Source organism: Leuresthes tenuis, unplaced genomic scaffold (assembly GCF_036924035.1).
Source record: "Leuresthes tenuis unplaced genomic scaffold, fLeuTen1.0.hap1 SCAF_7, whole genome shotgun sequence".
In the NCBI taxonomy this organism is placed as follows: Eukaryota; Metazoa; Chordata; class Actinopteri; order Atheriniformes; family Atherinopsidae; genus Leuresthes; species Leuresthes tenuis.
In genome coordinates, this window is record NW_027325361.1 from 20,941,461 (window position 1) to 20,955,470 (window position 14,010).

Consider the following 14,010-nt stretch of genomic DNA (forward strand, 5'->3'; position numbering starts at 1 on the left):
TTTCGTTTTGCCTGCATCCGGCAGCTCCTTGCTATGCAGCTCCTTTCGTTAAATACTTTTTATTTTCCTCTCTTTTTACAAACACTCCTCATCACTGGTATCTTAAATTTTTTCTGTCCAGATAAAAACTTTAGCGTGCAACTTTAATTATTCACACCCCTGCATCCCAGTTTCTCAGTTGGAGTGAGGATTTGGCTTTAATTAGGCCATTTAAACCTAAAGTCTGCAGAATGTTTAGGGTCACTATCCTGCCAAGTGGTGAGCCTCAGTGCCAATCTATGATGGACAAACATTTTTCCTCAATAATTTCCCTGTATTTAGCACCTTCCAGTCTGACCAGTTTTCCAACACCATGCTTTTCTGTGGGGACGGTATTCTTAGGATATGACGGGTTGTGTTATAGCATTTTGATTGATGGTAAAAAAGTTGGGTCTTGGTGTCATCTAACCAGAGGACCTACTTCCAAATATTTGGTGAGTCTCCAGCATGTCTTTAGGTAAACTTCTGTAAGCAAAGGCTTTTTTTTTTTTTCCGTCTGGCCACTCTTTGATAAAACCTCTAGGGGAGGGGTACAGTGTAGAGCAGTTCTATGGACAAATTCAACAGCCCCTTATGGAGCCTTCCAGCTGATTCAGGGGTTACTTTTGGTCTTTGTTGCCTCTGAAAAATACCGCCCTCCTTGGGCAGTTTTTTTTTTTGTGGTGCCATATTCTTTCCATTTTGTGACGAAGGTTTTAATGGTACTCTGTAGGGTTTATGACTCATGGACCTTATTCAACTACTCATCTGATTTCTGAAGGTTATTGGTTGCACTAGATGTTTTTAGGGGCTTCATGCAATGCATCCATTCACTTTTTCTTTTTTTAAATTTTTTAGAGTTTATACAAAATATGGAAGCAAAGGTTATAATGTGAAGATCCTGAAAGATATTTCCCTTTTCTTTTTTTTTTTAAACTTGAACTTCAACCTGATCTTTTGATCACAGGTTTTGCAACTCTGACAAATACAATGCAACACCCTGACAAGTTGAAAGGAAGGTGAAACTGTGGCGCTATTGCCAAGTGCTGGTTAACCGTTAATTTGGATTGAAATCAAAACTGAAAATCTGAGTCACGAAAAGGCCGGCAGTTTTTATATGAGCTTCTGTTCTGAAAGGCCACAGAGTCTGCAAGCCCCACTAATCAACAGGCAACGCTATGAAGAACAAGGAGCTCTCCAAACAGTTTTGGAGAAGTGCAAATCAGGTTGGGTTATAAGGAATATCTGCAATTTTGAAAGTCCCACACAGAATCATTAAATCCACCATTGCAAAAGAGAAAGATTATGACACCACAAGAAACCTGCCTGAAAGGAGCCGTCCACCAAAACTCACAGATTGGGCAAAGTGGGCATTAATCAGAAAGACAACAGAGACCAACAGTAACCCTGAAGGAGCTGGAGAGCTCCACAGCTGAGACCGGTGTATCTGTCCATTAAACCACTCTGTGTCCAGAAAAAAAAGCCATGTGGGAGACTCCCCAAACATGGAAGAAGGTGTACTGGTCAGATTCAACTAAAATGTACCTTTTGGCCATCAAGGAAAAGACTACATCTGGTGCAAACCCAGCAACTTTCATCGCCCCAACAACCCCAGCAGCGACTGGGAAACTGGTCAGAATTGAGGGAATGATTAAATACAAGGAAATTCATGAGAGTTTTCCAGATGTTGGGAATTAGGACAGAGGTTCACCTTCTCGCAGGGCGATGACCCTGAGCATAATGCTGAAGCAACATTTGAGAGGTTTAAGGGGAAACATTTAAATGTGCTGTAATGGCCTCGTCAAAGCTCAGACCTAAATCCAACTGATAATCTGTGGCAAGACTTCAAATCTGTTGTACCCCAGCAGAACCAATCCAACTTTAAGTAGCCGTTTTGCTTTTCCAGGATTCCCCTGTGGCTAGATGTGCAAAGCTCATGGAGACATACCTGAAGAGACCAGTCGATTTTCTAAGTTGACATTTATTGTATTTCCTCGTCACAATGAGTTACGTGTGCAAAACAAATAACATACTTATCAGCTTCCGCTCTTTGATTTTTTAAAAGTCTGTGCCATTGAGACTAAGAGGGTGAACATGTATTCAGTGAGCACTATTAAAGCCATCATACCAGTACACGCCGGGCCTTCCTTTACTGTCAAACAACTCCAGCTTATACACGTCATGGATCCCCTCAAGACCTTTCTCCAGTTTTTCCAGCTCCATGTTCATGTTGAGAATCAGACTAAAAGTAAGTACCACAACCTAAATGTGTACCGATTCAGGTATTGTGATTACAGAGGCTTGTAAAAAACACTGGGCTTGCCATCATGTTTGCAGTGGCCATAAACTGATGCATGGAGACAATACTCAGCAAGGCTGTTGGCTCTTTAATTGTATAACACCACCAGCTTGGACTGTTGGATGAGAATACAAAGGCAAATGAAAGCTGAGGTAGGATGAAAGCATGGCTAATTATATGCAGGAGAGTCAAGAAGTACGCATTTGAGATAGCCTTTTTGAACAGGATAGAAATGATTCAAGCATGTCAAAATATGAAAAAACGTGTGTAAATTACAAAACTGATGATGCCATTATGGAGTTGTGCCCTTCCTACGATGGCAGGTCAAGTCTGCTGCATAAAGATGAGGCCTTACTGAGATCCGAACATGCACAAATCACATGGTCTGTCCCGCACAGTTTGGTCACAGTTAGTTTGTCCATGACTGTTTCATGAGAAAACAGTTCTAATGCATGAAATTATTTCTGCATAGCTAAAGCCTAGACTTCAGCAAGATCATTTTTGGTGCAATTCTGGTTTCAGCAGGCAAGGAGGTAGTAAATGCTTGATTAAAAAAAACAAAAAAGACAAAAACCTGTCATCACTTCCAGGCTTTGTTTCTGGTCAACTGTTTGCTATCTCTTTTCTCAACACAGTTTTTTTTTTTCTCTCTGAAGAGTTCTGATTTCAGAGTCACTCTAAGCGCTCTCAAAGAAGCCACTGCAGTCAATTTTCACTGCATCCAAAGTCAGCTTCCCTCCAAACTCTAGTGTGTCTATAAAGATATTATGACTGGGGAAAAAGTGCAGGTCTGCAAACTCTTCCTCTTCCTCTTGATTCACGTCATCCATAATTCCCGGCCCTGTTGATGAGATGTAGTCGACGGTCGTGTCCAATGAGGTCTGCGTGTGGTCGGAGCTCTCAGAGTCGTGGGAGAAACTCTTGATGTAGGTGGTCAGAGTGGGATACAGCTCAGTCTCTGGGCTCAGGCTGGGCAGAGGAAGGAGCTGTGAGGAGACGCTTGCTGGTGTGTCACTGCTTTGCTTGAACAGCTCCTCCACATCAACCAGGATGGTCTCTTCTTCCTTCTCAGTTAGGGTGGAGTTACCTGACGGGAGCTGGAGGTTCATTTTGCCCTGTTTGGAGGGGAAACAAATTCAAATAAGGAACAATGGTGGCTGCGCGACAGTTTTGAATTTTTGTTCTCTTGCATAAGTACCTTATCTTTGGTGCACTCTTTCGCCCACTTGCTGTTTGCAGGATCTGGCACGACATCGAGCATGAGGCACTGGAAAATCTCCCAGAACCTGAAGGAGGAATGTGCAAAACTGCTGAACGGCACTGCATGGAAACTTTTTATGATAACACAAACGCTGTAATATGTTTTCTGCAGAGCTGTAAATTAAAAAAAGAAGTAATGAGCATACAAACCTCTGTTTGATCACTGAACTCTGGCACAGGCACATAAGAAACAGCACCATCAGGGCAGCAACGACACACACAAGCACAAAGGGCAGTTGAGTATCTTCTGCAACAGTAGTAGTGAAACGTAGAGATAAGATTACAATATACACACTCTTGTAGGCTCTTTTGATTCAATAAATTAGTAAAGTAATAAAAAGCAACATCGCCATTATATCTAATAATATTTTTACAAAACCTGCTTTGTGGTTGGCACAGATCAACTTATTGTCATGACACTAAAAGCATGCATTTAGACTGCATTAGAGGCTGCTGAAAGCTTCTGGAAAAACCAGATGTTGGAATAAACTTTCACACTTAACTCCTTTGAAACTGGTCTTAGTTTGACCCCGATGATTCTTTATGTTTTAATGAAAGACCACCAGGCGCACTGAACTAAATGAAAAACTGCACTTGGAAACAAAACTGTTATAGCTACCATTCATCTAAGCATTTCAAATTTGTGATAACTTTGATTCATATTTCGGAGAAAAACATTGATCTTTTTTGTGTCACATTCAACACGGTACAAAACAGAAATCGCTTAATAAAACTAGCATGTATGGCATTTGAAAGGCACAAAAAGTGGTTTCATGAGTGATTTGGGCCTTGCCTACTTTGGAAACAGCTGCCAGTAAAGCAGTGGAAACTCCAGAAAGTCTTCATTTGGTATTTCCTCCATAGAAATCAAGAGTGGCATTGATCTTCCATTATAAAAATGTAAAACCTGAAAGGCTGCTTACCCTCGATGAAGAACTTGATCTGTTGACCTGGAGGCCCTTGTCCTGCGGCATTTGAAGCACTCATCCTCAGATTGTAGACAGCTGGAGGCAGATCTTGGATCATATACGTGCTCTCTGATGCTGGTACGGAGTCTGAAAACATGTGGGCACACACACAGAGCAGAGGAGTCACTGTCAGCAAAAGTACTCATTTGCTTGTCTGCTGGCTAAAAATAACACGCAAACATCAAATAAAAATACAAGGTTTCAGTCAAATAAGGACGCAAAAACGAAAACAGGTTACTGTTTACAGTTTACTATATTTCATTTTCAATTATTCAAGTACTCGGTTCTCAGTTTAGTCTGTGTTCTCAACGTTACTCTGGAAAACACAGCAATTCCCTCCTGTATCTCTTGAAAACATAACATAACAGCCACTCCGCATTCATGAATAAAGAGCAGCTAAATAAAACATTAGTGCAGTAAACACGAGTGTAAACAGGGTGACCAGATCTGCACAACAGTGTTTTAACCCAACACCACATCCTCTGAACGTGGCAAAACAACCCGTCACGGCATGTTTTTTTCTTTTTGTAGTGTAGCTGCCTGTCACATCTTTTTATTCTTAAGCACTGAAGCTCACAAATATGACACTGAAATAAGGGTAAACAAAAACTCAAAGACTGGATTGTTAAAGTAAAAACACAATTCCTCTCCCTAATTTTTGGACAGGCTTCAACAACCAGTTGAATTTGCTCTTACAAAGCTTCAGCTCTTCGCTGTTGTTCTCTAGATAGATGGTGTAATTGGTGATGCAGCCCCCACGCTGACCCCTGGGAAGCTTTGTCCAGGTAATCGTCACTTTGTTTGCTTCCACTTTTTCTTGAACTGATGGACCAGCATTTGGAACTGAAAACAACAAGCAGAAACATGAATATAGCAGATTTACTTTTTCAAAGTCTCAATCTCACAACTTTATACCACGACCTAAGACAAGATACCACAGATCTCCTTTAGGATCATACCTGACTCCAAAGCGGCAACTCGTTTAAATCCGGTCCGACTCACTGAGCTCTCATTGCAGAAGACATACACAGCCCCTTCATAGCACTCATTTAGCTTAATATCTGCATAAAGAATCAATTATATATATTAATTATGTATATATCCTTAAGTGATTCATCGTTGGCTCTGCTCTGTAACTTCCTACCTGTGAGGACCGTACGGCTGACATTCTTGTCCAGTCTGACCCATCTGAGCTCCTCCAGCATGTGGCCCTCAGGGTACCACTCTAACAAGTACATGGTGGGTGCAGTTTCAGGTTTTCTCCAGGAGATGGTGATCTTGTTGTTGCCTGATGTTGCTTGCACATCCCGAAGATGCTTGGCTGAAAAAAAGGGAAGTGTGTTTTCTAAGTGCTGGAGAAATATGTCAAATGCGAAAGTTACTTAAGCATCTTAAACTGTTCTCAAGTGCAGCTGGAGAAGCAGGACTCGGTAGCGGAGGAGCTTATAATCAGATGGTAGTGGAGGGAGGTCAGGGGTGTCAACAGCATATCTTTATCTTCATTTCATGTTTTACCTTTTGTGCGAAGGGTTGTTATGGTGGTGGGAGGTGACAGCCCTTTGGAGTTGCGAGCCCACACTGTCACTTCACAGTCAGCACAGAGTGGGACCGAATAATTCCTGACATCAGCGCTGACGTTAGCCATGACACTCAGGTTGGTTCCAAAAACTCTGACTGTATACTCTAAGATCCTCCCACTGGAGACGAACATGTTGGCCTCCTGCAATAAGACGAACGTTTTATGTGAATAATAACAGGACAGATTTGCTTTTGCTTGTGTGCGCACTGGATAACACAAAGTAAAAAGAAAAGAAGTCTGTCACATGAGCCATGGATTTGCAGGCCACTCGAGATCAACCGCACTGCGAGATGAGTGTGTAAGACACATCATTTCTGTTCAGCTCCTCTTTTTCTTGTAAACTGAAACTGTTGTGTATGCTGTCAGGTTTCACTTACCTCTCAGAAGTGTGTATTTGACACTGAAAAAACGGAGGTGTGTCTGTGTGTTTGTGGTGGACGGTGGGAATGTGTGCCTGTGTGTGTGAGTGTGTGTTTGAGGATGTCACACATCAGAAGTGGTCAAGGTTTGACCTTTAGCCTGTGCAGAACAAAGTAGTGAAGCAGGAAGATCAGACGGTGTTACTATGACTACAATGACACACACACACGCACCTACAAAGCGTGACAAAGAGGTGAAGGAACCCTTGGAGATGTGAAAATGCCAAAACTCATAAAACTATTCATCAGCCTTACATATGTAAATATGTTTACATATTTATTGCTGCAGAGTTTTAATCACAGGCAAGGCATATAGAATTCTAACACACAAGGCTTAAAAGTATGTGAATGTTAAATAACAGTAACTTTGCATAAATTTGACCTAAACTTTAATCAGATTTTAGATTCTGCCCCTAAAAGCAGATGAAGCAAACCCAGTTAATCAAATGTGACATAATTGTTCCACTTAATCATGTATGGAATTACGTGAATGATATAATACTGTATATCTTTCAGTGGAACAAAAACACAAATATCTGGGAATAGCAGTTAACTCGAAGATAAAACTAAGAGTTAGGTGTTTTCTATCATTGGGCTGACTATAAAGTGTGAGTGGTTGCTATGAATGTCGATCTGTCAAACTCCTCTCTGAGGAGTTACTGATGCTTGTTGAATTGAAAAGTGTTAAAGAATTATCTTTGAAGTGTTTGAACTCCACCCATCTACAGTCAGACAGATTTTGTCTGAATTCCTAACCGTTGCTACCCTCCAACAATGATCACTCAGACCAAAGCACATAATAGTCTGCGAAGCCACAAAACCAATCCAGTGTGACTACTAAAGCAACTAAAGGCCTCTCTCAAACTGGCTATGTGATGTTCATGAGTCTACAATCAGGAGAGCACTTAACAACAATGACTGCAAAATGAAAGCCAATGATCTTTAAAAAGAACATTGTTGCCCCTATGCAGTTTGCTTAAGATCAGGTAGACAAGTCAAGAGGCGGCTGGGATAGACTAAAACCAAACTGTTTGGTTTAAATTAGAAGTTTTATGTTTACAGAAAGGAAAACACTGCGGTCCAACATGAGAACTTTATCCTATCGGTCAAACATGGTGGTGGTAGTATCTTGGTGTGGGCATATCTTGCTGCATCTAGACCTGGAGGGAGTGCAGTGATTGATGGAAACATTTTTTCCAAAGAATGATTGAAGACGAATTAAGTTAATGTATTGGAATAGACTAATCAAAGTCAGAAATTTTGGGGAAGGACCCACAGTAAGAAGTTCATTTGAGAATTTAAACTGTTCAGCACAGGGGAAAGGTGACATACAAGACTGATCAAGGAGGTCACACAAGACACTGAAAGCAAAGTTTCTTATATTGTTTCCACTCGCAGATAGTTATAATCCAACATTACAGAAAATATTGAATCATTTTCATCATTCTTTTCATCTTATTCATTTATTTGACTTGAATGTCTTTTTCTGTTTTAAAGACGCGTGTGGGATTCTTTTAATGTTTTTGTCAAAGTTGTGCTTGAATAAGGGAAATTCTGCAGGGCTGACATACTTTCAAGTCCTTCTTTATTATAGTCACCCCCGCAAATAACATAATGCACATTTTAAATTTTAAAAAACGTACCTTCCAGTAGATTCTCATGGATTTTGAGTCAGATGCAGGGGCAAACCACACATCCAGTGCCTGGGTTGGAGCTTAAGAACAAAACAAATAAAGGTGTTTTAATATTTCTCTCTATAGAAATTGGGTGTTATTGGAGGGAAAGAATGCATCTTCATCACCAGAGCTGACCTTCTTTTTTTCAGGTATTCCTAACAATTTAAACTAGTCAGAGATTAAGTCTGAAATACAAGTATCTTTGCTGGTTTTATAAACCCCATTTATATGTTATATTTACTAGGGCTGATGACTCTGAGAAAGAAGCATCCCATACAAAAAGAGGAAGGTGTGTAAATGTCACAGTGACACAAGCGTGAAACTATATGTGATAAACCAGTCACTCCTCTTTGGGCTTCACGTACGAAATATAGGAAGATGTTCTCTGATGTGAGCACTTCACCTCCTTAAACAGCTGCATTGATCTTCTGCATTAATCAGACTTTATAGCAATGAGTATAACAACACACTGACATTTTTTGTGCTTTCCTGCTGAGTTCAGGTGGAAAGCTGCAACATTAGAGTCAATTGCTCAACTGCAACCTTTTAAATGCTAAAAAAAAACCCCACAATTTTCACTTCACTGCTGTTGTTGTTCGTTTCCAGTATGAAAAAGTATGACACTGTGTGTAAAAGGGAACTTTCATGCTGTCCTGGATGAAATTACCAGTTGCCAGGAGTGTCAATTTTCCAGTTGTGATAAACGGAACGATCACATATGTTTTGGAGGATTTTTCCTTTTCTTCAGTGTGTTCTATATATTTTTTGTGAATGTGAATAGTTTACAATGTTACAAAGTGTACAGAGGGTCATTTTTTTCCCACACTTGACACACTGAGCTGTCTGAAACCTTTGCATCAAGATGGCTGCAGCTCAGGAAGAAGAGCTGTTGTCTGCCAATCGGAGGATTGGTTGAAGTGTCCTTAGGCAGTACACTGAACCCCACATTAACTTTGATGCTTTTTAAAACATGTGAGTGTATGCGCACATGAATGTGTGCTATGTGAGTGTGTGAATGTGGTTTGCAGTGTAAAAGCACTGGCATGTCAACAAGACTAGAAAAGTGCTATATAAATGCAGTCTATTTACCATTAAAATACCTGGGGTAGTTCAGCACAACTTTTTTTGCACTATCTCATTTGAGATGCATATGTTGACATAATTCTTGCACGTGTCATAGCAAACTATGACAAACTATGACTATCCCTGTTACGTACCCAGATGCTTATCTAGGTGCTGCTAGATGTCTGGTCTTCAAGACTGACTGGAGCTTGTTTAATTCATTAAATAATGTTTGTTATCAACACTAGATATTAAAAATTACAAATTGGAGTTAAATTCAGCTACTGTGGGTGGATCTAGTCTCCTCATTGAATAGCCACAGCTTCATGTGGGCTCAGGTTTATTAACATAAATGCATTTACTGTAGTAAGGCAAAGCATTGCGGAACTAGTGTTGTATGAACATTTATTTAGCATCATAGCCTCAGTAAGGAAATAGCTAAGCTTTCTAAGTAAGGAGAGGGCTTTCCTCCTCTGAACACAGTAACATACATATATTTAGCCAAAGCCCACACAAACATGGTCACGGACATAGTTTATGTAGCATATTTAATCTTCATCTTAAGTTGCTGCTGTTAAAGAGGTACCCTATAGTGCTTGCATGCTCAACTCACATTGGGTAGAGACCTGCCTCAAACAAAGAGTGAGCAGCTGCCATTTATTCCAGCATTTTCTCAAGAGTCAGCTAACCAATAAGAACAGACTGAGCTTGCAGGATGAGTCTATTGTCTTTCATTTAATAAAAAAGAAAATAGGGAAATAAGTGTTATCAATGTGTTTCTGTAAATGAGGAAATTGTTGAGACGACACTTAAAGAAAATGTTTTTCAGCCTTCTCAGCTTTTTTGTCTGTTACCGCTTGTAAGTAGAAACTAGTGATCTGTCACAGCTGCACATTCGTAGCTTACTAACATAGAAAGACTTGGATATCTTCACACCATCAGCAGACAAATATGCAGCAACATTTTCCATCAAGCACTGCTTTCCTCCTGACTACCTTTCATCTGTCTGGCTTAACATTTCATTGAAAACTATGTTCAAAAGCAGAAGATAGTCAATGTAATCTCAGAGTAAGAAACTGAACAATTATCTTCTTATAAGTAGTAAATTGTTTTGATTTCAATACTTACTCAAAAATATGTGTTTCAGTGGCTCACAAGTATCATTAAGGGCAATCAGTGATGAGCTCATAACTACCTCAAAAACCCAGAAGGAAGGAAACATCACTGCACTATCTGATGGCTTACAATGATAACGTGCCACACAGGTTTGCATTTAGGCAGAATCAGGGGCCAAAGTGCAATAAGGATAGAGCTGGGAGCAGTTATTTTGGGTCTGCAGGTGGAACCATGATTTCTTACCCTCCTCTTGAGTCCAGCTGGAAATGTTTGAGCTCCACTGACTCCACAGGCCCGTGCTGAATTTGGACCTGGCTCTGAAATGATACAACCTATAGGGCTCCAGAGAGGAGATGGACCAGGCCTGGGATGAATTCATCTGCAAAACCTGTAGGACATTATTACATATGTCTGTTTTTTTGTGATTTCATCTAAGATATCATTATCAAAAGTTTGACATGATGCTTATGATAATGATGCATTAATGACCATACAGTAAAAACATATGAAAGATCAAATTTCAGCTTGTTGCTGAGACTAGTGTCATTATGAATTCACTTTCTCACACATCAGCTCTGCCACTCATATCGTCTTCTAGCTCTGAATCAGCAGAGGCCCAGAGAGAGCTGATCATCCAGTAACTGTATATCATCAAAGATTTTAAGAAACCATTCATAAGTTAAACATCTCATTGGAAGCCCCTAAGTTTTTAAGGTCCGAACTGATCTGAACAGTTAAAACTTCTTACTGAGTCTGCATAAGTTGCCCATTGTTGCTGTCGTTCATCTCTGTATTGGATCTGCAGGTGCTGAATCCTCACAGACTGTTCCACTTTGATGATGCACTTCCTGGAAGAGCACTCGGGCTGACCAAGAAGAGGCTTTGATGGCATTTCTGCTTGGATCAACACAAAGTAATGGGACAAATAAAAGAGAAATGCAGAGGTGCAAAGGTCACTCATATGTTTTGCATCATAATAGTTGCTCTTTCAAAAGGAGGATGGAGGCTGAGTAATTATAAACACAAGCATGATGATCTGAGTACAGAAACAAAACTTTCACTGCTAAGCTGAAATTGTAAGCACAACATCACTGGGATCTAATGCCTTGAAAAAACCCTGAAACTGTCAATGCATACAAAATGAGATGCAGAAATTATAACCCACCACCTCAAGTACTTGGAGGCTTACCAATGTCACTAAGAGTGTAGTTGATAATGGAGGATTCGACAGAACCCAGTGAGTTCTGAGCTTGAACCCACACAGAGATGAGTTGAACAGATCTGGTGACACTGAAACTCGCTGACAGTGATTTAGTTCCTGTACTGGTAACATTGAACAACACTGGTCCTTCTGTGTGGTTCCCGGATACAGTTCTAACCCTGAAACCCCAAAAAACAAGTTTTTGTTGAAAATATGTACATATATATACTATATCATGATTTCATTGATGGGTAAGATAGTCAGGAGAGACATATTATGGTGACATACCGCAACACGGACTTATTCGAAAGATAGGTGTCCCGTCCTCTGTTCCAAGTGCAGACCACAACTCCACTCTCATTTTTTAGGATTTTGTAGATGCATGAAACGTTTTTTGGGCGATCTGGTGGGTCTGCCCATAAAAGAAGACAAAGAAGAATCAAATGAAATCTGAAAGCCTAAACAAATAGTTGTCTAAAATATTTAAAACAACAGGGACTCATTGCTTTACATACAGTGATATACAGTGTTATGACCAAACTTGGTTCAAATATAAATATTTTATGAGTAAAGGTCGGAGATAGTAGTTTGATAAAAAACTAAATGATTATCAGTGTCACAGTATCACATGTTATTTTTGATCAGCGTGCACATACTATGCATGTGTAGGTTTGTGTTTGAGGAACTTTCACGCCTTAGAAAACAGCCCCACCTCCTTGGTCAGAAAAAGTAACTTGCAACTCTGAGCTGTGAGCTGTGAACAGAGTTCGCTAAGTCAAGAAGAGAAAGCAGAACCAATGGTACCTCTTCTAGCAGCTCTCAAAACTTGAAAAATAAATTCTGCCCTGAAACACGAAAGTCTCATCTTAAAAACATCATATGTGAAACATCCTGCGGCTATCTATCTATCAAATCTTACCAAAATTTGCAGAGGGAAGACAAATTAGGTAGTATCATCCACAATAAAGCTTCTGGCTCTGGGTGAACTACCACAATGGTGTCATGTATGTAGACTCTCACAATAAGATTCTTGCAGTAATCTCGTTTGAAATAAACCAGCATAAAATCTGTCAAACTGGGCTAAATAGCACTTTGCTGCTCACTTACATCCAGCTGAGATGTCCAGTCCACAGGAGTCGCATGTAGGACAGGAACAACGACAGCTGTAAGTTCTTTTCTCTGTAATGTTTGTCACATTGAGATATATAGTTGTACTATTCCATTCGTTGTGCTTCTCCGGAGTTTTGTCCCGGTACATGGATACTTTGCACTTGGAGTTGAAGGTGCAGTACACCTCGAAACTGGAGCCTAGTTGCACCTCATATCCAGCAGTGGACCAGAAGACACAGGATGTCTCACCTAAAAGCACAAATGTTAATTATCCATAATAATTTACTTCAGTGGATGTTAAAGATTCAGGGCTTTTTTCTTTCTTTGAAATCAGGAAAATACATCACCGATCAGTTGTGCTGGCAAAATGGGGCCACTGACACACAAGAAATTTAGTCATTACAACGTTTTTTGTTTTTTGTTTCTCAGAAAGCATTATTGCCATGTATTACAACTTTTTATTCATCATCTCCCAGCGATGGAAGAGAAAAATACAGTCGATTAAAAAGTTAGAAGTGTTGCTTTACACAGATATCTGAGCTTACCGACGCAGAGCTGCACGGCCAGCACGATAACAGCGATGACAATGGACCATGTCAGGAACATTGTCGCCATGAGTCACCAACAGCTGCAAATGCGTTCTATATTGCCTACGGTGCTGCTAGAGTCGCTTAAAACAAGAATAACACAGACATAAAAGACACAACAACAACAAAAAAACAAAACATGATGACACCGATGATACAGTTAATCCACAGACATCAAGTGTTCACTTTCTTCAGTTCTGAGAAACCACTCAATACTTTAGGTTTGAATTCGATTGCACAACCTATGTATTTCTGACACGTGAATAGGTAAGCATACATTTCAAGCAGAGCCATACAGGTAATAAACACGATGCCAGAACATGGCTCACCTGTAGCTGCGTACAGAAAGACTGGTATAAACTGGAAAAACAAAACTCCCAGCTCATCAAGGCGTCGCATCCCAGCATCACGTAAAGCTCTAATCTCCCTCTGAAATGCCTGAAGTTTTACTTGTCATCATATCTGACTCGAATCAGCTTCATTTAAAGCAGCGCGTCCACACTGTAGAGACAGGCGCGAGCTGGCTGGCGGACGCCTGTGCTGTGAGGTGAAAACTCTCCGCTACTACAGCGTGCCACCGCTCACCAGTGACGCCACACACACACTGACTCACACGTACATGGGCTTCACTGGAACACCCAGGCCACTGATCATTACTTATTCACTTGTCAACCTAGAGCTATACAGCTATATTATACTCTCACAAACCTAGAAA

The 14,010-nt window shown here is 40.4% G+C and overlaps 1 protein-coding gene across 2 annotated transcripts; it reads right to left on the reverse strand.

The window, feature by feature from the left end:
* Positions 1–1,979: 1,979 nt before the first annotated feature.
* il12rb2 (interleukin 12 receptor, beta 2a) lies at positions 1,980–13,860 on the reverse strand. 2 transcript variants are annotated; one of them, XM_072389824.1, is made up of 16 exons: positions 13,625–13,860; positions 13,254–13,378; positions 12,706–12,957; positions 11,887–12,010; positions 11,587–11,777; positions 11,146–11,294; positions 10,641–10,785; positions 8,187–8,257; positions 6,061–6,265; positions 5,690–5,866; positions 5,505–5,606; positions 5,242–5,388; positions 4,501–4,632; positions 3,728–3,824; positions 3,516–3,603; positions 1,980–3,432 (listed from the first exon to the last, which is right to left on the reverse strand). In XM_072389824.1, exons 2-16 carry the CDS (start codon positions 13,321–13,323, stop codon positions 2,995–2,997), a joined length of 2,388 nt encoding a protein of 795 aa, XP_072245925.1. In that variant the 5' UTR covers positions 13,324–13,378; positions 13,625–13,860; the 3' UTR covers positions 1,980–2,994. The 2 variants fall into 2 exon arrangements, with proteins under 2 accessions (XP_072245925.1, XP_072245926.1); XM_072389825.1 differs by having other exon boundaries at positions 11,146–11,291; positions 13,625–13,859.
* Positions 13,861–14,010: the final 150 nt, after the last annotated feature.

What these genes read in the sequence shown, in the direction of transcription:
- il12rb2 (XM_072389824.1), bottom strand. Translation starts at nt 13,323, where the DNA reads ATGGCGACAATGTTCCTGACATGGTCCATTGTCATCGCTGTTATCGTG. An exon ending in CCATGAGAATCTACTGGAAG is followed by an intron (nt 6,266 to 8,186) that starts GTACGTTTTTTA and finishes GTCTTATTGCAG; the next exon opens with GAGGCCAACATGTTCGTCTC. An exon ending in AGTTCAGTGATCAAACAGAG is followed by an intron (nt 3,604 to 3,727) that starts GTTTGTATGCTC and finishes TTCCTCCTTCAG; the next exon opens with GTTCTGGGAGATTTTCCAGT.